This window comes from Syngnathus typhle, linkage group LG6, assembly GCF_033458585.1.
Source record: "Syngnathus typhle isolate RoL2023-S1 ecotype Sweden linkage group LG6, RoL_Styp_1.0, whole genome shotgun sequence".
In the NCBI taxonomy this organism is placed as follows: domain Eukaryota; kingdom Metazoa; phylum Chordata; class Actinopteri; order Syngnathiformes; family Syngnathidae; genus Syngnathus; species Syngnathus typhle.
The window spans coordinates 4,984,929-5,005,165 of NC_083743.1; the positions used below are offsets into that span (position 1 = coordinate 4,984,929).

Here is a 20,237-nt window from a genome sequence, read left to right on the forward strand (position 1 = left end):
GCTTCATTAGCAGCCGCGTTATAGAGCGCCGTTGTCCAACTGCAGGCTCGGGAACCCGATCGGATCCACTCCAGCTTGCTAAATGGATTTGTTCCTCTCAACAAGATCTTTTTTCTTCCCCTTTTTGTAGGTACTACAAGCTTTTTCGACCCCACACTCGATACCTTCTTAACATAAAACCAACAAATCAGTGTTTCCCCACATCCAGATTGACTGCACTCTTTTTTTTCCCCCTCGTAAACTTCCAGGGGGCGCTATTGAAGAAACGTATATTTATTAAATTTTGTTTGTGTTGTAGCATTATGCTACACCTCTAACACTAACCTTCCAATCAAGTGTTTATTCGTAATAATAATTTTTATTCTTTTTATGAAATGAGTCTTACACATTGATGGCAGTGCGTTAGTTTAGCATAACGCTGAAGGCCGGCAATAGTGCGATGATTCACAGCCGAGTGTGGGATGATTGACAGCTGTCATATGGCCTGCCAGAATATTCCCTTCACACCTTTTGAGCCAACACCATGCTGAATTTGCTCCTTGCTAAATGTGGCCCAGAGCAGCATTAGCACAATGTGAAGTGGATGCTGCTTCCTTATGTGTCTTACACACATCCATTTGGAGCGGTCCTTTGGGTTTTTTGGTTTTGGGAAAGGATTTTTACACAGCTGTTTTAATTCCGCTTAGGACTAAATTGGTCATTTCGGCTATGCATAATTTGTGACAGACTCAAACTTTCCCCCAGGTTGATTTACATGCGAGTTCCACGTGTGCGTTTCCTTTTGTCCCTATTTTTGCGCTTTAAAAAAAAACAGTTGGCGGTAAATCCACACTGAACACATGCGTGACATATCAACAAAAGTGTGTCATTATCAGACCCCCAAAAAAATCCCAGACAGGGTGATGACGTCACCGAAGGAACCAATCGACGCGCGCGCGCGGGCTCTCATCCGTCTTCCTCCTCATCATCCTCACCATCATCTTCATCATCTTTTTCCCGCCGCAGGAGGAGAAAGAAACGGACGGAGGATGGAGGGAGAGCAGCAAGCAACATGTCGTCAGGGAAATGTAATCTTCATATTTTTGTTTTTATGAGACATGTCGGAGACGTGGAGGCAACAGACGTCTGCGAATTTTAGGAAGTAGGACAAGAAGAAGAAGAGCAGAACCTGGAAGGGAGCGGATCACCGAGATACCCAAAGAACAGAAGACATTGGCACACACACACACTGGTAAGTTGCCACCGTCTGTGGATGGGTCATCTCATCACACCTGTTGGATGATCGACGTGTGTGTTTGGGGGGTGAGGGGGCAGATGAAATTCTGTGTACTTAGTCCCTCTTAAATGGAGAGTTGCGCTGTAGGACGCCACTTCAAACTGCGTTCATGGAAGAACACTTGACATGATACTTTCTTTTTTTCGTCCACTGTTGCTGTGTTTTGTCTGTCTTGGCGGTGTCCCTCTCCTACCGTCATTCCAGCTCTACCTTCTGTTGCGTCTTTCTTCGACCACTGATTGTGTTCAGCACATTACTTTCCTTGAAAACCAAAATCATTAAAATGATTGATCGTAAAATCTATTTTTCCCTGAAATATATTCAGATTTTCAAAAGACCAGTACAACTATTATATAGTGAAGTCAATTTTGTCATATTTATTTCCAATCTTCCAAATTCCCCAGTGTGGGCCTGTGGGCCTGTTCTAAAAATAGTTTACCAGTGATGGGACATTGTGATTTTCTAGGAATGATGTCAAAGTGATCATTTTGAAAATGTGACCACAATTTGTCAAAATTAAGTGTTGCATATTGATACTTATCGTTTTCTAGTTATTGTGAGATTTCATTAAAAACAACAACAATGGCCTCACACATGAAGATAATTCCAACCAAATGTCAAGAAGTAGCTCTTAGTTTCATCTAGAGTTTTAGCCAATCCAGATTTTTTCTTTTTTTTTGTATCTCGCATCAGGCTGTGATGCTTTTCTTAACATGGCAGCCCCCATAATAGGACCAAGGTGGGGCACTGCTGCTATATTCCACCATCTGACTGTCTCATCTATCTTCTCTCTACTGTGTCCGTTGAATCTTTTCTTAACTTCTATCTTGACATTTCTCTCCCTTCGTCCTTTCACCTCTCTTTCAAAACTGCCTGTTCATCATATCTGTGCCTCTAAATGTTCTTGTCTCTCTTCTGCGTCTCTGTTTGTCTCTGCCTTCATTCTCCATCTCGCCTGATTTCTGCTTCTCATTACGTTTGTCTCCAATCCATTCTCTCTCCGGTTTCTACCTTTCCTCCTGCGTCTCTCTCTACCTTCTCTTTGAGGTAAATGTTTGCGTCTCTGTCCGGAGTGTGTCTCATTGTTTCTCAGTGTGTAAGCGGGACTCGGGGAGCGCTCGTGCATCTGGAGGAATATCAGCGCGGTGGGAGGGAGTCGCTTTGAGGATGAAGAGAGAGGCGGTAGAGAGCGGGACGAGGAGTCTGCGTTCGGTACCTGCTGCTTTCACGCTCAAATATTCAAATCCGTGCGGGCGTCGGTCGCGCGCACGTTGTCGTCGGGGATGAGGCTGCGGGGTTCCCGGACGGATTTGTGATGGAGGAGGAAGGAGGGGCAGCGGTCGAGGCGAACGGCGACCTCCCGGGGTACCTGAGGGACGGTGAGGTTTCCAGCCACCTTCCTGCGCAGTATTCTGGCGATTTACACAGCGGGCTTTGTGGGTAAGAGACCCCGCCGGTTTGTCACGGTCCGCTTGAATCGGGTCGCAGGTAGCTTTGTAAGATTGAAAGCAAACCACTGCAGTGTTGTCGTCCAACCGGTCGCTTTGCTGTTGAATATCATCAATCTTTTCAGTTTGGGAGGCGTTTGTCCTTAGTAAGGTCGGGGGGGTTAGCTGTCCCCCCCCCCCCCCCAGCCAATGTCAGGGTGGGTCCTGACTGGGTCCGATTGTGTTGAGACCTAAAAAAGAACTGGTCTGCAGTCAATGTCAAGTCAGAAAATGGGCTGGTCACCAGTCACTGTTGAGAGACTGGTCGCAAGTCAACATCAGAGCACAAGAAGACAATCCATGGATTGGTCGCCAGCCAGTTTATATTGACAAACAAGGCAACCTGTCCTTATCTGGCCTTTTGTACCAGCTGAGGAGACCCAAAAAAAACACTGGAGTTGAACCCATTGTTACCCTCATGTGTTAATTTCTGTGTGTGTGTGTTGCAGACTGAATTGTTGGGGTGATTTACTATTATGGGATGTCAGCGGCGCTGAGGCTCGGGCGGCGTTAAATGGCATCGTATTTAAGGGCTTTTATGCCGCACATAAAACACTTTCACGCTGTTTTAGTGCGCACATGAGTAAATCGGGTGATAGTTAATAAACACACACTACATCAAATGTGTGATTTTTAAATATGACTGATCGGATGAGAGAGCACAACAAGGCTTTTAGAAGAGAATGTTGTATCTATTTTTATTGTATTTTTTTTTTCAAGAAAGATCGATCAAGAATGATCTTGCATGAATAAAGTTAATCACACAATAATAGTAATGTATCTTGTAGTTGTATAGAATAAAATCATCTTTTATATATATATATATATATATATATATATATATATATATATATATATATATATATATATATATATATATATATATATATATAACAAAACAAAAGAATAAAGTCGTATGCCTTGAAAAGTAGTTGTAATCTTAGACTTTATGAGGATAATTTTGAGATTAAATTTGTTCTTGTTGCATAAAAACGTGTTGTAATTTAATGGGAATAAAAATGCATTTAAATTACATTTAAATTTTGTTACAATAATAAAACAATCAGTTATTTATCCAGACTTAGACAAGATAATAAAAAAATATTTAAAAAAATATTGTAGTAGTACAAATAGGGCACAAATAATCATGTTTTGTTTAAAAAAAAAAAAGTAGTTTTAGACCCATTGCATCAGGAGACTCCCTGTGAACAATGATGCAACACACACATACACACACTTAGTAGTCTAGCAGTGTCTCCCGCTCTGTGACTTTTCCATTTAGCGGATGACTTGCGCTTGTTTTATTGTTGTTTACAGTCCTCTTTATGGAAGAGCTTGTTTTAACTGGCACACGGTACCCGAGAGGCGGACCGAGGAGCCTGTTCAGCACCTCTGTGAACATTTCACTTCACGGAACAAATTTCAAAACACTTCAAGTTGACATAAGCGGGCCTTAGAATGGGTGGATGGATGTCTATCATAAATAGACCCACCTCCCCCCCCCAAAAGCAGATGTCTTCGAAGCTGATGAGCCACATGCTGCTTCATCAACATCCTGGATCTGATCTCGTTATGTTGCTGGCAGAGAGAAGATGCCGTTCCACCATGTGACGGCAGGCCTCCTCTACAAAGGCAACTACCTGAGTCGCTCTCTCTCAGACACCGACAGCGACGTGTTGGCCAGCATCTCCGTGGAGGAGCTCCATGGTGAGTCACATCTCATCATATTTTCATTTCATATTTATCTTTGACGTGACAAACCTGAGACCAGGTCACATTACTGGAAACAACACAAGAAGAAAATATTTTAGCTCATTATGAACCCAGAGCCCAAGCTCTCCTCAAAAGCACCTCGTTCATCTTTTCTGTCAGGAGTTTCGAGTTAGCCTGAAGATGTTTTGTTATTTTCCATCAAGCTTTTTATTATAATCCAAAAGTGGAGTGTCTGTTTGTGTGTGTGTGCGTGCGTGCTTTTCCACTTTCTCAAGAAGCCACCGAGCAGTGCAACTAAACACATCAAAGTCAGAGAAGAAAAATATGGCCTGCATACTAATCGACACACACACACACACACACACACACAGCTGCAGCACTACATCCACACCATGCAATGCAGTATATAACATACACACCACAATGTACTTTACATATCGTCTGCCTCATTGCCCAAGTCATTTTCCAACATTTAAAAAAACAATTAAACATACCTTGGTATTTTTCTTATTGACATTGTAACAAAAACTATAACAACACAAACCCCCCAAGAAAGGCAACACTGCCTCTCAGTCAACATGAAGGTCATTTGAAGGCTATCCGTCTTTCTGTGCTCTTCTCTGGCGGCCATTTTGCCGATAGGTCCATCCTGCCTTTTTAGTCGTTGACTTTTTATTTGCATCGTTAATAACGGCATTCGCCGCTAATCGCGCTTCACGCACATGCACGCCGTTAACTTTTATTTTACAGGCTGATGTTGTGTACTTTGTTTAGCACTGTGACTGCTAAGAGGCTCAAGCACCTGATAAATGAAGATTGCGCCACGCACACGCGCACGCACGTAATGGCAATCCAATGGTGTCACATTAAGGCGCCACCTGGAAAATTGCTTGTGCAGAGCGAGCGAGAGTGAGAGGCTGTGTCGAGTGTTAATATGCTGGCAAGCATCGGCGCCGCATTAATAAGTCCATATTCCATTCATATTCATATGCCTGGACAATATCTGCAACCCATTAATAAGTCCATATTTTATAGTTAATAAAGTGCTCCCCTGCTGGATCGTTGTTCTTCCTTAGCACAGTCAACGTATTGCAGATGTCTTTTTTATTTTTTTTAGAATGAGTTTTTTACAGTGTGCAGGCAAGTCCCTATTTACTTTTGTTTACTTTCCCTGTCAAGAAATAGGAGACTATTGCGTCATATCACTTTAAGGGAAAGAAAAGAAGGCTCTTGCTTGCACAGTTCACTAAATAAGATGCAAGGCGTGCTTGCTGAAAGCTGTTTATTTTGCAGTTGAACCAGAAATTTTAATTTCGTCTGCAAGAGGTCAGTGCTGCCGGGGCATGTTGGTGGCGCAACGTGGTACTACACTTAAGTCGTGCACTTCTAAACTAAGCAACTTGCTTAAGAACTGTAATAAAACCATTTGATTATCTTGAACCGGAAGATAGCATCACTGTAAAATTGTAATTCAGCATAATCGGCTAAATTTGTCATTTAAATATTTATTAGACCACCAAAATGTGTCATCCTGCATATTTAACACAAAATCAGTTTGATTTGGCGTGTCGGGTGAGACACAGGAGGTTGACTTGGTTCACTTCCTGTTTGTGTGGCAGAGATCCGGGAAGCCTTCAAGGTTCTGGATCGCGACGGCAACGGTTTCATCTCCAAGCAGGAGCTGGGAATGGCCATGCGTTCCCTGGGATACATGCCCAGCGAGGTGGAGCTTGCCATCATTATGCAGCGCCTCGACATGGACGGTGAGGGACACACACACATTTGCATGGCTGGTTAATAATTCATCAATAGTTGTCACTCCAGACGGAAACTAGCATTCGCTTGATGATGCAACAGAGCAAGCCATGTGTCCATTTTTAGTTTAGTAATTGTGTGACAACTTTTATTTTGAAAGCACAAAGAACCAACAGCCGAGATAAAACACTTGTGTTGTGGGACGTTTTTGGGATGAAGAACTTGAGTATTAACTTTTATTTTGAACAATAATTGTTCTATTTGTTAATTTATGTTATGTCGTGAAGGTGATGGCCAGGTGGACTTTGAGGAGTTCATGACGATCCTGGGACCAAAACTTCTTTCTTCTGAAACCAGAGAAGGTTTTCTGGGAAGCACCATCGACACCATCTTCTGGCAGGTATTGTGAGTCCACCAACACCTCTCCTCTGTGTTTCACAATTGGCGAGTGTTAAGTGGACCCCCTCTGGAAGATTTTATTGCTCTGATCATCGTCCGTGTGATGGCGACGCGCTCAGTTGACCTGCTGTCAGAAGCACTTTGATATTTTTTTTCTCTCTCATGAGAGCTCAGTGTGGCCGACTCTGATCATTTAATTCATCCTTATGCAAATGAGCTGTGACACAACACAGCACAGTGAGCACTTGCAAATGAGCTAAAACCGTTCATAGCGATGTGCCTATTTTTTTTCCCCAATTGTTTCATTTTTTTTGCATTGATGATATGCTGGCTTTCCCTGCATAAAAAAAACCCAATAGCTGCACTTTTTTTTTTAATTAATTCACTTCATTAGATATGCAATGGTCCAATTCATTTTTTTCTTTTCATGTAACTACAGGGTTTTTTGTTTTTTTTGGGTCACTAAGTGTATTGGCTGTGTTGCGTTACCTCCGCCAAGGACAACAAAGTGTGAGCCAGAAGATTTGTTTGGTTGTTTGTTTGCGGAGGCGTTTATCGAGCGTGGCCGTATCTGCGGCGCGCTCGGCTAACGAATGACGAGGCCCCTGGGCTTAATAAGCGTTAATAATGAATCACACTGACACTAATTGGCTATTGATGACTTTGCTCTTCACCTTCGAGCTGCTAAATGACATCGAGAGACACGGAGGACTCTCAATCTCATGGTCTCGCCCCCCCACTCACCCTGCCCCCACCCTTCCTTTCCTCTATCTCCTTTTCTCTCTGTGGCAAACAGAAAAAGAAAAAAAACAGCGACGCAGTTCTGAGACAGAGCGCAGAGAAAATAGATAAATGAAGTGCGCTGCATGACTGTTACACTTTAGGACCTTGATGTCTTTTCAAATCTTTTTTTGTTGCCGGACTTAGTCAACAGACTGGTCATTTCCTAATTGGATGCTTTTGATTGTGGTCCACGATTTTATTTATTTATTTTTTCCTGGCTGTCTTCAACACGGCCCATAAAGGTAGCTCGGCGCTGGAGGACAGCGGGCGCTAGCTGGTGCAGGGAAATAAATTTTTCATATTTTGCTTATGTACCGCCACCTGCTCCTCCCCATCGCCAGGGGCAACCAGCTAAGGCAGCAGCCATCGGGTCACTGACCTCCCCCAAGGACAGGTGACATGCAGGTTTGGCTCGCGTGCTGCCAGACATGCGTCACTCTGTTTCGGATCAGTCAGCATATTTTCTTTGTCCTTCCTGACACCGCTCGTCGAGTCCATTAGGAGGACACGCTTCGATTTGCACCCTAGTCTCGAAATGTTTCTTTTTCATAGGAAAGTTTAAATTGCCTCCAGTGCCATCATTTCATATGTGCATACGTTTGCAGTTTGATATGCAGAGGATCACGCTGGAGGAACTGAAGCACGTACTCTTCTACGCCTTCCGAGACCACCTGACCATGAAGGACATTGAGAACATCATCATCAACGAGGAAGAGAGCCTCAAGGAGAACGCGGGGAACTGTCAGACCGAATTTGAAGGAGGTACCTGTGTGTGTACCTGTGCGTTTCTGCGTGTGTCTACTGGTGGTGGGGCTGTCAGAAGATATTTGACATTTCCTCCTCAAATCTCCCATCACCTACTGATTTATTGATTTGAAAATGCTGTCAACTCTGTGGGAGGAGGCGAGGAGGTGAGGATGAGGGCGTGAGGAGAATGAGCAGATGGATGGAGGGAGATTAGGATGAGAAAATAAGACTGAGGAGATGAGTAAGGCGAGGTTGGGAGGAGGATGATAAAATAGACAGGAAGATGGATGATAGCTAGCTTGTTGGCATTATTCAAAAATATATCAAAATACATGTATTTTATTGTCAATATTTTTATTTCCATTTTTTTCTTGTCTTCAAGAAAAGTAAAGTGATGACCACCGCCAATGGTGACTCAGCGCTGGATTGATAAAAATGAACCCCGATGAATTATGAAACGCTTTTGGGTTGTTGGAATGCTGCGTTCAAGGACATGTCGTAAATGCTTGAATGTTATCGTCTTTGTCTCTTAGTGCACCCGTCCAAGAAGAACCGTCAGACCTGCGTGAGGAAGAGCCTGATCTGCGCCTTCGCCATGGCGTTCATCATTAGCGTCATGCTGATTGCAGCCAATCAGATGCTGAGGAACGGCATGGAATAGCCACGTCCACTGTGACACATACCCACGCATTCATTTTTTTTCCTCAAGCTCCACCCCTTTACTCCGACAGCAGGGACTCTCAAGGGCTGCCGTTACCCACAATCCTCCTCTGACATCTTCGGATGATGCAATAAGAAGGCGCCGGCGGCAGGAAGGAGCACTTGACTTTTGTTTGGACGCCACGTACGGCAAGGAGCCGCCGAATGTGGTCAGAAGGTCCACGTGGACAGCATCAAGTTCCGTGCGGAGGAACAAGACATGTCCAACCTGGCGGACTCACTCAAGTATGGTGAACACTCGTTCTGGCTGCCACAGGGAATGCTGGGAATTATTTTTTTTTTTAAATACAGTTTGCCGGTGTGGACTGTAAGTCCTCCAAGAGGGGGATCAAACAGGGATCTCTTTGAGACAAGAACCCCTAACACTTAACGTCCTCCTTTCTCGTCTTCCTCCACTGTCGTCCTCTTTTTCATCCTCCTCCTTTCCCCTCTTCTGCCCTCATCCTCTACTTTTCTTTTCCTCCTTTTCCCGTCTCCGCAAAGCATGAATATTCTCCCCCGTTTGTCGCCACCTTCTTCCGACTTCCCGTTTCTCACGGCAACCGAGTGTGTCGAGGAGACCAGGCGGCGCCGTCCCGTCTCGTCCATCTGTGCTGTGTCTGTGTGCGCGTGTGTCCTTTTCCGTCTTCTGACTTGTTGAATCAATTCACTGCTATTGACTGATTAATGATTGATTGACGAGTGATGCTGTAGGTCACTTTGCATAATAAGCTTTATACATGATCAAGCACACATAGCAGCAATACTGATACCACAATACAATATCCATTTTTGCCAATTGGACTCCTCGTTAAGAGGGCCAACTGAACACTTAGCAGGAACGGTGAGACTCACCCTGGACTGGTCGCCAGCCAATTGGCAGACAAACCAATCCCATTCATAATGTCATGTCATAAACGCCTGTTAGCTAAATGCTAACACATAAATTGCGGAAATCAGCATAGATGGTCACGATAAATACAACTGCTACGTTAACACACATGGTGCAGCAACACATATAGACCGAGCATACAACTATACGCAGAGACATATTTTCTCTGCTCCGTGTGAACTAGTAGGGTAGCTAATCTGTGCCGTCTGGCGGCTTGGCACAACTCTGAATTGGGACGGATCAATTTAAAAATGACGGGTTTTAAATCTGCGATATTGCGCTTGTTCACTGTAAAACGAAGCAACATAAAACTAGCAGCACCTTTACTAAAAAAAGGAAGAAGCCACGTGGTCTCCTAGGCCCCGCCCACACGTGTTGTGTCTGTTATATGTGAATTCTATGAAGTAACAAAACACTGTGACTGCACAACTCCAGTGACACTCTTGCGCCGGGTGACGTCACTCTGAGGCGGAATGTGTTTTCCAAGCCATAACGGGATGACCAGCAACCTTTGTGAAATTGCGCCCTCTTGTGGACAGCACGCAAACAGCGTGTTTGTTTACGCCACAATAATATCACGTTTTAATTTAACAATTTGTTAATTATTGTCGTCATGATACAGTGCACTTGTACAAGCACAATAATAAACATATTGTTAGTTTAATAATGATAAAGTGAGCATCATAGCTAGATTATTTTTTTTCTTGTTTGATGGTGTACCTAATGACTTGTCTAGTGAGAAGTGTCAAGGGGTGGGCAAACAATATTTTAAAAAGAACAGATAGGCCATGTCATTTGTAGACGAGATACGTCACCGTTAAAACGTGTATGTAACACATGTAAAAAAGTTTTATAAAATAATGGGATAATTATGCTGCATTGAATTCATTGCCAATTATTCCTTAAACCAATAATTAAATGTGTCACATAGCGTAAATAATAAGTGATAGTTCATTGCCATTTTAAAATAATTACTATATTATAACCAATTATGTATGTTAAAAAAAGTCAAATGCATGTGTAAAATATTTCGGTAAGAATTCATTCTCGTTTTCATTTTCATGTAATAATATGGATGGACCAATCATTTATTTAAACAAATAATTACATTGTAAATGCATGAATAAAATACTTTATTTTGTAATAATAAACCTATTAGTTCTGGTTTTATTTCATAAAACAGTGGGCCATTTTCTTTGCCCACCCCTGGTCTTACAGCAGTGTTTGCGTTTATTTTTTAGAGCGTCCCATTCATTTTGAAACACAAAATTAGAAATTGAGCATCAAACCACAGGGAGTGGCACATTTTTAGTATTTGCCTCCCACAGTGTGTGTGTTCTTGTTCCATTCAGACAAACCAGCCTTGCAGAAATGTTTGCATGCCTCCTCCATTTCTGAGCTTTTATTTTGGCGGAGAAACGGACGCTGGTGCCTCTCTGGAGTAGCATGAACTCTCACAATATATTAACCAAGCACACACACACACAAATTGCATGTGCGACAATGAACAAACACAAATATACTTTTAAGTTGTCATATTTAGCAAGGCTCAGTGTGTACATACTGAACATATGTACAAAATCATGCAATAAATCTTTTGTTTTTGCAAAATGGTTCTACTTTTTTGCCTCAATGGGTCGTGTGACCTGTGATAAAAAAGGCCACAAATGTCCGCACGACAACGGAACAAAGCCTCCAGGGTAATGAAAACAAGAAATTATTTTGGAGAGCTTCTTTAAAAAAGTGAACAGCCCAAACAATACAGGCAGTCATACATTTCGGGTTTATTGCTATTTGACTGACAACACACCAAACCCGCCAAAAGGTCACGAGAGACTTGCAAATGAGTCAAGGAAGCCATCAAAGCTTCAGCACCCAGTATCCAAAAAAACAAGCCTTTGGAATTTTTTTTTTTTTTTTGAAAGAACAAAAGATTACCCCAACATGGGACTGTTGTGTTTTTGATCAATTTTTTGCATTTTTTTTTTCTACGCTCAAAATATGTCTTGTATCGCTGGTATGTGACCACCTGCTTCAAAATCATAAACCAGGTTGATTTATTTTTTCTTCCCAGCTCACTGCCCAAGTAAAAGTCAACGAGGCAATCATTACTGTCTCAGAAACTGGTCCTGGCGTCCCCACACTTATGAGTGTGTGAAGCTACAATGGCCCCGCTAACCGAACTTCAGCACCATCCTTCATGGTGTTCTTTATGGTCCACCGCTGTCCAGAGCAGGACTTCAACACCACCTGGTGGCCGAAGTTCAATTTGGTAGGCACTACCTCCAGGCAGCGGCCTGAGGCAGAGTTTACTATAGAATCACCCTACAGGGGGAAAATAAACAAAATTAAAAGGTGACCTGAACTAACTATTCATGAGAAGAAGCTAGCTGTCACCTGAGTGAAAATCCACTTGGTGCGATGTTTGTTTTTGTCTTTCTCACAGTCTATGAGTTGCGGGAACGCGGAGGCAGGATCGTCCGCCACGCAGCGAGTGCTGACCCCGGTTTTGCCCAGCGAGCCCAGGAACAGAAGACCATCTTTGGTGTAACGTCCTTCCTGAGAAACAACACAGTTGTGGGAGCTAATGTGTCTTGTCTTTGTCCTCCTCAGTTACTGTTTTCAACCTCCGCAGATGGCAATCCTTTGACTTTTTGCCAACCTGATAAGAGTATTTCAGGTCCAGTTTCTATCCCACTTACCTGAGGATCCAACCCATGGCAGGGGTATAGGGTGGCTGTGTCGTTCTCATTCATACCGTCGTCCAAACACAGGTGACTCGCTTTGGAGTTGCGCAGCTGAAATGCCAAACGTAGCACTTTTGACTTCATCAAAAATGAATGTTTGAGAAAATCATTGACTAGCATGCTGGCTAACATCTTGTTTACCTTTCACAATGCTAAAGCTAGCTCACAGTGTTAAGCAAGTTTGACTAGCATGCTAGCTAACATCTTGTTTACCTTTCACAGTGCTAAAGCTAGCTAACGTTTACCCAGCGTTAAGCAAGTAAGTACGCATGACATCATAGCAAAATGTTCAGCCATCAATTTTGTGGATCCAGGTCTCAAGAGGATTTGGGTGGAAAATAAATTTGGTGTGGGACTCACCTCGCCATAATAGAGCGTGTCGCTATACGTCCTCATCTCGGGGTAAATGTTGTCCAGGTACCACTGGAAATTTTTACACTGCAGACTCTTCCTGAGCGCCACCCTCTCGGAGATGTCTCCGAAATCGATGCCGTGATCCTGAAGTTGTCACCATCGGATGAGCGCTTTGCGTGGATTTTGTATCAACATAGACGATGTGGGGCCTCACCTCCATGGGGATGTTCCAGGCCAGGTAGACGTTGGACTTGAAGTGGTCCATCCAGACCTCGGCCACGCGCAGGGCGTTGCGGCGCATATAGAAGGCGATGTCGCTTATGTATGGCTTCTTCATGCGGGCGATGTGAGCCACGCGGGAGCATGGCAACACCTCCATGCTGCCCCCACACATCCACACCTTTAGGGGGCGCAACACTCATTGGCAAATGACCAGATCATTGTTTTGTCCCTTGGGAACCAGCTGTGTGAACATTTCCACTGCGACAACACTAACCCTGATGCCCAGTTCGATGTTCTCTCCCCCATAGACATCCATGCCGGGGTCCAGCAGCCCAATCTCGCCAAAGAAGAGCCGATTGACCACAAAAGAGCAGCCAATCATGGCGGGGCTCCTGTCTCAACAAAGCACACAATCATTTGGAGATCACCCACAAGATTGCATATGTTGAACATCACTGACATCCGTTTTAGTATTATCGTTTATCCTTTCTATGGAGTTCCCCCATGATGTGTTAGCATTGAGCTAGTCGCCATTTGTTGGACGTCGTGATATAAACATGAAATAGTCTGTACGTGAGGCGGGCCCACCTAATGGGTGCCGTGAGGTCCCCATCGTCCCACCATTGTTTTGGTGGGTTGATATACATGCACCACAGCTCCCAATTGAAGCCGTGGGCCGAGTTCGGATAGCGCTCCACTTCGAAGGTGTCTTTGTTGATGTTGTCAATGGACGGCAGTATAATCCTCCTGCGGTCCTCCTTGATTCGGGTCAGAACCGGCTCGGCCCTGGTGAGTAAAAATGAACATAGCCGCACATCACATCATTTTAGTGGATGCAGCAACGATGACTAAGCCCGTTTTTTTTTTTTTTTTTAAAGGAACGTTGCCTAACCAGAAGGATGTGAACTCCGCGTGGGCATCAAAAAATCCCGTCACCTCGGCAGTAGCTGCCTTCCAGCCCTCAATCCTGGCCCGGATCAGACCCTCCCTCTTGTGGTTTCTGACGATCTTGACCAGACCGGGGTAGCGCTTCTTCATGTAGTCCTCCAGAGGTCCTTTCAGCTGCTCTGCATCACAACAACAAAACATCTTCAACTTCTAGAGGTGAGAGATTTTTTTCTCGTAATCTACAGCATACCTAAACTTTGCATGAAATCCAATTTGGAATGCAAACAACAAAGCGGCGCCTTTTGATGTGTGACCGAAATACTCGCACGCACTCGCTTCCTCCTCCTCTTCATCATCATCATCCACCACTTTTAATATGAGCGTCCAGATGAGGAAGTTTTTCTCATTTGCAAAGGGACACTCAGTGAAGTAGCTCAATAATTAAAATGTTGTTGTTAAAGAATGATAGCTGCACTTCCTCTCCAAATGTGTAATTACATTATTTTCACTTCTTGATTCTGGTAGTGTTAATGTTAATAAAGTGAAGTCGACTAAATCCACATTCCCACTTGACGTTTCGGTAATTTGCATATATTAGCACTTTGTAGTTCCCAAATAAATACATGAAACGTGAATTTTATGGTGACGTTTCCACCAAATCTTTTACGTCTTGGAACTTGTAGAATTAGAAAGTCTTGTCAAGTGTATTTTTTTGGCCGCACCGTCGTCGCTGTGATCATCCACCAGGATGATTTCCTTGAGTAGGTGGGCCGGCGTGTGATTGACAGCCGAGTGGACCGAGCGCAGGATGACGGACAGGGCCTCGTTGACAAAGATAAACACCAGCGCCATCTGGGGGAGATCCTGGGGATGACTGACATTTTGACATCTAGAGAAAATACAAATAAGGACTTTTCAGAATGTTGCTCAAACAAAATGCGGCGGTGTCTAACCTGTCGGGTCTGTAGTCCGGGATGGTTCGGTCCAGGGAGATGGTGTTGCTCAGGTAGGCGTTGTAGCCGTATTTTTCCCTCAGGTACTTGCTCTCGCTCTCCTCATTCGGAGAAAGGGTGGCGGCCAAGTCACCTGCTCTTCGGCCCCCGAAACCCTCAATAAGGCCCAAAGATTTGGACAGACCTCAACACAACAAAAATAGGAAATTATTAGCATCACGCGTGGGTGTTGAAATCCGATCATTCCCGGTAGGTTGGTGCAGACATTTTCAGTAGAGCCACAAAGCGCAACATTCTAACTTTAAAGTGTTCATCTCGTGCGTCATCGCTATCAAAGCCACCCCAACCAAAGCTGAGGCGAAAATTTGCTACCGTTTAACTGTCGGTAAACGACGTCCTCCAGCGAGCTGAGCCTATCGAGCAGCACTTGGTGGCTGGCGGTTCCGTTGGCCCGACTCGCCCTCGTACGCTCGGCGTCTGGAGCGTCCGGAGTAGCCACGCGGACCACAGGCTTGCGCGCGCTACTGCAGCGGCTCCACAGCGTCATGATCCCGGCCAGCGCGAGCACGTTGAGTACCAGCAGAAACCTCCATCTTCGCAAAATAGCCATGGACAGCCAGGGCGGGTTCGGTTCCGGCCACTTGCAGAACACGAAGGGAACTCGGTGCGGCGAGCGTGTGACGGCTGCAGGGAAACGGTGATCAACATTGATTTTTTTGTGAAGATGCTCCGTCGATGTTCGGCGTCGTTTACCGTTGCGGCGTTGATTAAGGCATTCTGCGGGCGGGTCAGCGCTCTCAGGCGGACAGCCGATGTTCCCTCCTCCGTACCGGTATCAGCGACAACGTGTCAAAGCATGCGGTGATGTTCGAATTCACTCCCGTCGTCGCCAGTGATGATGAAGGCGAGGATGATAATGCGCGTGCACGGGAGCAGCTTCCGTGCGCGTCGCAACACACGCCCGCGCGCTTCTCAGATGATGCACGTGATGAGTGAATCCGTGTTGACTAATCAGATTATAGGACGGTGTTATGTCAAAATGATATGCATTGGCACGTACGTATGCTAGATGTTGTTTTTTTAATACAAAACGAGGGAACACGGTGGGTGACGTCACAAAGTCAGAAAATGGTCATTTCAGTTCAGCAGTTCATGATAACTGCAAATGATATTTAATTTTGTACAAGACGAAAATGTACGTTGCCCCCCTTCCCAGGTTTCTACTGATGACAAACACTGATGTGTTTGAAACTTTGTGTAGTTAAGAGAAGCTAAACAATCTTTAAAAAAAAAAAAAAAAAAAAACCACTGATGATGTACAAATATGACCAAATAATAAACAAACAAGCTTGCATGGTAATAAAATCAAGGAAGGGTTAAATGTGATCTCAAGTGCGCACACAATAAATATGAAATATAAAAGATGCCCTACAGTCCAGGAACAGCAACAACTCAGAAAGTTACGGCGGGAATTGTCAAATTCCACCTCTGGCCCGAGCATTTCTGCATTACTACTTTGTAGAACGGGTCGGTTGGAATGGGCACCACCTCCATGCACCGTCCCGTGCCGATGTTTGTGATCGGCTGACCCTACATAGGGAACAAGATTGACACACTTTTGAGTCCAAACCGTCAAATATGACATCACAAAAACAAAGTACACGTTACCTGTTTGAAATTCCACTTTGCCGTCGCAATATTTTTCACCGTTTTGCAATCAATGAGCTGCACTTCAGTGTTTGGGAGAATGTCGGCTATGCAGCGGGTGTCTATGTAGCTGTTGCCTAGCTGGCCCAGGAACAGCTGATTGATTGCGTTGTAGCGCACCAACTGTGGAACGAGAGCAGAAGTTCTTTTGAAACAAATGACTCCCCTGAAAAATTGTGTTGTGGTATGCTAGGCACCTGAGGAGCGTAACCATGGCAACTGTACAGAATGACGGTGTGCCCCATCGGGTCACCCTGGTCCAAACAGAGGTTAGTGGCGTTGAAGTTGTACATCTGAAATGACAAAGAAAGCCATCTTTCATCTCTGAGCCAAAATTGGCTGACGTGTCAACCCACAAAAAAGTCAAGATACCAAGCCAATATAGACACGTGAAGTCGGCCATTTTGGTTCAATATCTTCTCTCCAGTGACACTTAAAAGACAGACTAGTTCCGCAATCATACTAGAACCACATATTTCAGACCAAATGACGTCACAAAATTATGCTGGCCTCACCATGCCGTAGAGGCGAGTGTTTTGGTGCGTCTTCATTTCAGGGTAAACGTTGTCCAGGTACCACTTGAAGTTCTTACACTGCAGTCTCTTCCGGAGTTCCACCCTCTCTGTGACATTTCCATAGTCGATACCGTGACCCTGGATCAGATATCCCATCAAGTTAGAATTAGTCGAGTATTTTAATTGGATGTGTGGGTGTTACCTCCATGGGAATGTTCCAGGCCATGTAGAAGTTGAGTTTGTATTCATCCATCCAAACCTCAGCCACGCGAAGACCGTTGCGCCGCATGATGACCGCTAGGGAATCTTTCAGGTAAGGTTTCTTCCTGCGTGTGATATGAGCCACGCGTGAGCACGGCAGCATCTCCATGCTACCGCCGCACGTCCACACCTGCAGAAAAGGCAGTCGAGCAAAATTTGACCAAAATTTGATGTTTGACAAGAAAGCACTGAGTGAATGTCGACTACTACGTTAACATTTGTGCTAGCCACAAGATAGCTTTTGAAGTAGCCACTAGCTAGCTACACTGGCTCGTAAGTGTTTTACTTTTTCAGTCCACCTGGTTTGTGATGCTTGACAAGATGGTGAATGTAGACTACCAGATTTGCGTTTGTGCTAGCCACTAGCTAGCTAGAACGGCTTGTTATGCTTTTCACATTTTCAATCCATCTTGTTTATGATGTTTGACAAGATGGCACACAGAACTACTACATTAACATCCAGGACCAGCTGCTAACTAACTATCCAATGCTATATGATTGTCCCTGAAGTTTTTGGCTTGGGGCTGGGTGGTGAAACCATATGAGATACTAACCCTGATGCCCAGTTCCACGTTCTCTCCCCCATAGATGTCCATTCCAGGGTCAAACAGGCCCAGCTCACCAAAGTAAACCCGGTCTACCACGAAGGAGCAGCCAATCATAGAGGGACTTCTGTCAAGTGACCCCAAAAGACAGGTTTACAATAACATTTTTTCTACGACATTTCAAATAGGAATAAATTGTAGGTTCCACGTAGTAATCCGGCCCACCTGATGGGGACTGTGTTGTCATTCAGGTCCGTCCATGTTTTCGAAGGCTTTATGTATTTACACCACAGCTGCCAGTCGTAGCCATGGGCCGGCTGCCCATAGGTCACCAACCCAAAGGTATCTTGCTCGATGTTGTCGATCGCCGGCAAGATGATCCTGGTGCGGTCCTCCTTGATTCGGGTCAGAACCGGCTCCGCCCTGATTGGGGAGGAATCACATGGTTTGGTTAGCAACACACTTGGTTGAAACTAACTTGTAAACTAATTTGCCTCACCAGAAAGGAGTGAACTCCATGTGGGCATCAAAGAACCCTGTGACGTCGGCGGTGGCCGCGTTCCACCCCGCAATCCTGGCCCGTATAAGACCCTCCCTCTTTTTGTTCCTGATGATCTTAACCAGACCAGGGTAGCGCTTATTCACGTACTCCTCCAACGGTCCTTTCAGAAGCTCTTCAACACAACAAAATAGAAATGTCATCTTCTTGGGCAAGTTCAGCGCCCCCTGCTGGGACCAGATATCACTGGCGCAGACATTTGTTCTGTGGATTTGCCAACTTAAATGATTTGTGAAGCAGAATTGTCACAGTTTTATGCAAATCAGATTTATGTCATTTGCCCAGTCTAAATAAAGAAAGATGCTGTTAGCGCCTGAAGTATAATCACAACCAAGGCGTGACGGTCATTAAAAACAAGGCAAACTTGTCCTTTTGTTTGCATATCAAAACATTACAAAGCTATGGGAACACTCACAAGCCCTAGTAAAGCTCAAGTTATGATGTCAAAAGGTTTCTTTTGCTGATTGTCTCTTGATTTCAAACTTGGCATATTGCTAGCGCGTTGGTTCATGATCACTATGCCTGTTTTGTAACCTGCTCTGTCGTGATCTGAGAAAAGGGTCTTAAAAGCTAGTCCATACCGTCATCGCTGCAGTCATCTACCAGGATGATTTCCTTGAGCAGGTGTGCTGGTGTGTGATTGACAGCTGAGTGGATGGAGCGCAGGATGACGGACAGGGCCTCGTTGACGAAGATAAAGATAAGGGCGATCTGGGGGAGCTCTGTCGGGTAGGTGTACTCTTTGCATCTACACGCAAACATACACGTATTATCAGTAGCAGAATTTATTTTATTTTTTTCCCCAGTGGCGGATGTGTACTCACTTGCTGGGTCTGAAGTCTGGTATAGTTCGATCCAGCGAGATCTTGTCGCTCATGATGGCATCATAGCCGTACTTATCCTTCTGGATTTCCGCTTGGATTTGGTCTTTAGGAGACAGCGTAAAGGGAACACCGTCTGCGCCTGGAGCATCGAAGCCCTCAACCAGACCCAGAGTTTTGGAAAAACCTGAACACAACACAACCCATGATGCAGACAAGTGAAAATCGGTAATTGTACTCAGCAACGTACATGTAAAATTGTACCTTGGCTTGTCTAAAACGACTGGGTTATAAATAACTCAAATTAGTTGGAATAACCAAGTAAAGTTCAAAAAGAACTGATTTTATTGTCAGGATTGGTTGAGTCCTACCCCTCAGGTATTTGAACACGATGTCCTCCAGGTAACGGAGCCGCTCCTTCAGACTGTCCTGGACGCTCTCACCGGTTCTCTCCGGCTCCATTGACGTCGTCTCCGGTTCTCGTTCAGTCACCGGCTCTATCAGCGGTCTCTTCTCCATCAACCTAGTAACATCCGGAACCGGATGGCCATTGTGGGTCGATTTGGTATTGGACAGAAAGAAGATTCCCACCAGTCCCAGCACGTTGAGCAAGAGTAAGAGCATCCATTTTCTTGACTTGAAACCCATGACGGTGGCGACGCGTGTGAAAGCAAACCAACTGGATGAGGCGTGTGTTGGTGAGTAGAGTCAAGTCACATTGTACACACCCAAGTCAAATTAGCAGAGAAGATGCCTTTGAGAATGTCAAAAATGAGATGAAGCCACACCTCTTGCATGTATGCGTAATACAATTTTATACGTGTGTGTGTTAAGACCTCCTCTTGACCCCAAACAGACGCCACCTTATCTGCAGGTATTAATCTGGATGGAAGTTGATTATCATTGCTAACCGG

At 44.7% G+C, this 20,237-nt stretch overlaps 3 protein-coding genes across 4 annotated transcripts; 1 reads left to right on the forward strand and 2 right to left on the reverse strand.

The window, feature by feature from the left end:
* Nucleotides 1-127: 127 nt before the first annotated feature.
* Nucleotides 128-11,963, forward strand: caln1 (calneuron 1). Of its 2 annotated transcripts, none has more exons than XR_009714741.1 (7): nucleotides 128-1,231; nucleotides 4,349-4,470; nucleotides 6,096-6,239; nucleotides 6,519-6,631; nucleotides 8,019-8,175; nucleotides 8,694-9,105; nucleotides 11,826-11,963. XR_009714741.1 is itself a non-coding variant. In XM_061281548.1 (7 exons), exons 3-7 carry the CDS (start codon nucleotides 4,356-4,358, stop codon nucleotides 8,819-8,821), a joined length of 657 nt encoding a protein of 218 aa, XP_061137532.1. In that variant the 5' UTR covers nucleotides 128-1,067; nucleotides 1,139-1,231; nucleotides 4,349-4,355; the 3' UTR covers nucleotides 8,822-10,883. The 2 variants fall into 2 exon arrangements, 1 of the variants encoding a protein (XP_061137532.1); XM_061281548.1 differs by lacking the exon at nucleotides 11,826-11,963 and having other exon boundaries at nucleotides 128-1,067; nucleotides 1,139-1,231; nucleotides 8,694-10,883.
* Nucleotides 11,912-15,880, reverse strand: LOC133155876 (polypeptide N-acetylgalactosaminyltransferase 17-like). The gene is made up of 12 exons (XM_061281510.1): nucleotides 15,669-15,880; nucleotides 15,288-15,599; nucleotides 14,916-15,099; nucleotides 14,685-14,851; nucleotides 13,967-14,141; nucleotides 13,663-13,860; nucleotides 13,349-13,466; nucleotides 13,067-13,252; nucleotides 12,859-12,996; nucleotides 12,454-12,549; nucleotides 12,149-12,310; nucleotides 11,912-12,076 (listed from the first exon to the last, which is right to left on the reverse strand). Exons 2-12 carry the CDS (start codon nucleotides 15,523-15,525, stop codon nucleotides 11,912-11,914), a joined length of 1,827 nt encoding a protein of 608 aa, XP_061137494.1. The 5' UTR covers nucleotides 15,526-15,599; nucleotides 15,669-15,880.
* A 170-nt stretch (nucleotides 15,881-16,050) lies between these two features.
* On the reverse strand, nucleotides 16,051-19,971 carry LOC133155875 (polypeptide N-acetylgalactosaminyltransferase 17-like). The gene is made up of 11 exons (XM_061281509.1): nucleotides 19,695-19,971; nucleotides 19,327-19,510; nucleotides 19,084-19,250; nucleotides 18,443-18,617; nucleotides 18,169-18,366; nucleotides 17,953-18,070; nucleotides 17,340-17,528; nucleotides 17,138-17,275; nucleotides 16,820-16,915; nucleotides 16,584-16,745; nucleotides 16,051-16,505 (listed from the first exon to the last, which is right to left on the reverse strand). The coding sequence occupies exons 1-11, from the start codon at nucleotides 19,969-19,971 to the stop codon at nucleotides 16,368-16,370; spliced, it is 1,842 nt and encodes a 613-aa protein (XP_061137493.1). The 3' UTR covers nucleotides 16,051-16,367.
* Between the last annotated feature and the right edge of the window lie 266 nt (nucleotides 19,972-20,237).

Coding starts and splice junctions, on each gene's coding strand:
- caln1 (XM_061281548.1), top strand. CDS start 4,356: ATGCCGTTCCACCATGTGACGGCAGGCCTCCTCTACAAAGGCAACTAC. Junction 6,632..8,018: donor TCGACACCATCTTCTGGCAG/GTATTGTGAGTC, acceptor ATACGTTTGCAG/TTTGATATGCAGAGGATCAC. Junction 8,176..8,693: donor TCAGACCGAATTTGAAGGAG/GTACCTGTGTGT, acceptor TTTGTCTCTTAG/TGCACCCGTCCAAGAAGAAC.
- LOC133155876 (XM_061281510.1), bottom strand. CDS start 15,525: ATGGCTATTTTGCGAAGATGGAGGTTTCTGCTGGTACTCAACGTGCTC. Junction 14,142..14,684: donor GGATGATCACAGCGACGACG/GTGCGGCCAAAA, acceptor GTTGTGATGCAG/AGCAGCTGAAAGGACCTCTG. Junction 12,311..12,453: donor GCCATGGGTTGGATCCTCAG/GTAAGTGGGATA, acceptor GTTGTTTCTCAG/GAAGGACGTTACACCAAAGA.
- LOC133155875 (XM_061281509.1), bottom strand. CDS start 19,971: ATGGGTTTCAAGTCAAGAAAATGGATGCTCTTACTCTTGCTCAACGTG. Junction 18,367..18,442: donor ATGGAGTTCACTCCTTTCTG/GTGAGGCAAATT, acceptor CTCCCCAATCAG/GGCGGAGCCGGTTCTGACCC. Junction 18,071..18,168: donor GACAACACAGTCCCCATCAG/GTGGGCCGGATT, acceptor GTCACTTGACAG/AAGTCCCTCTATGATTGGCT.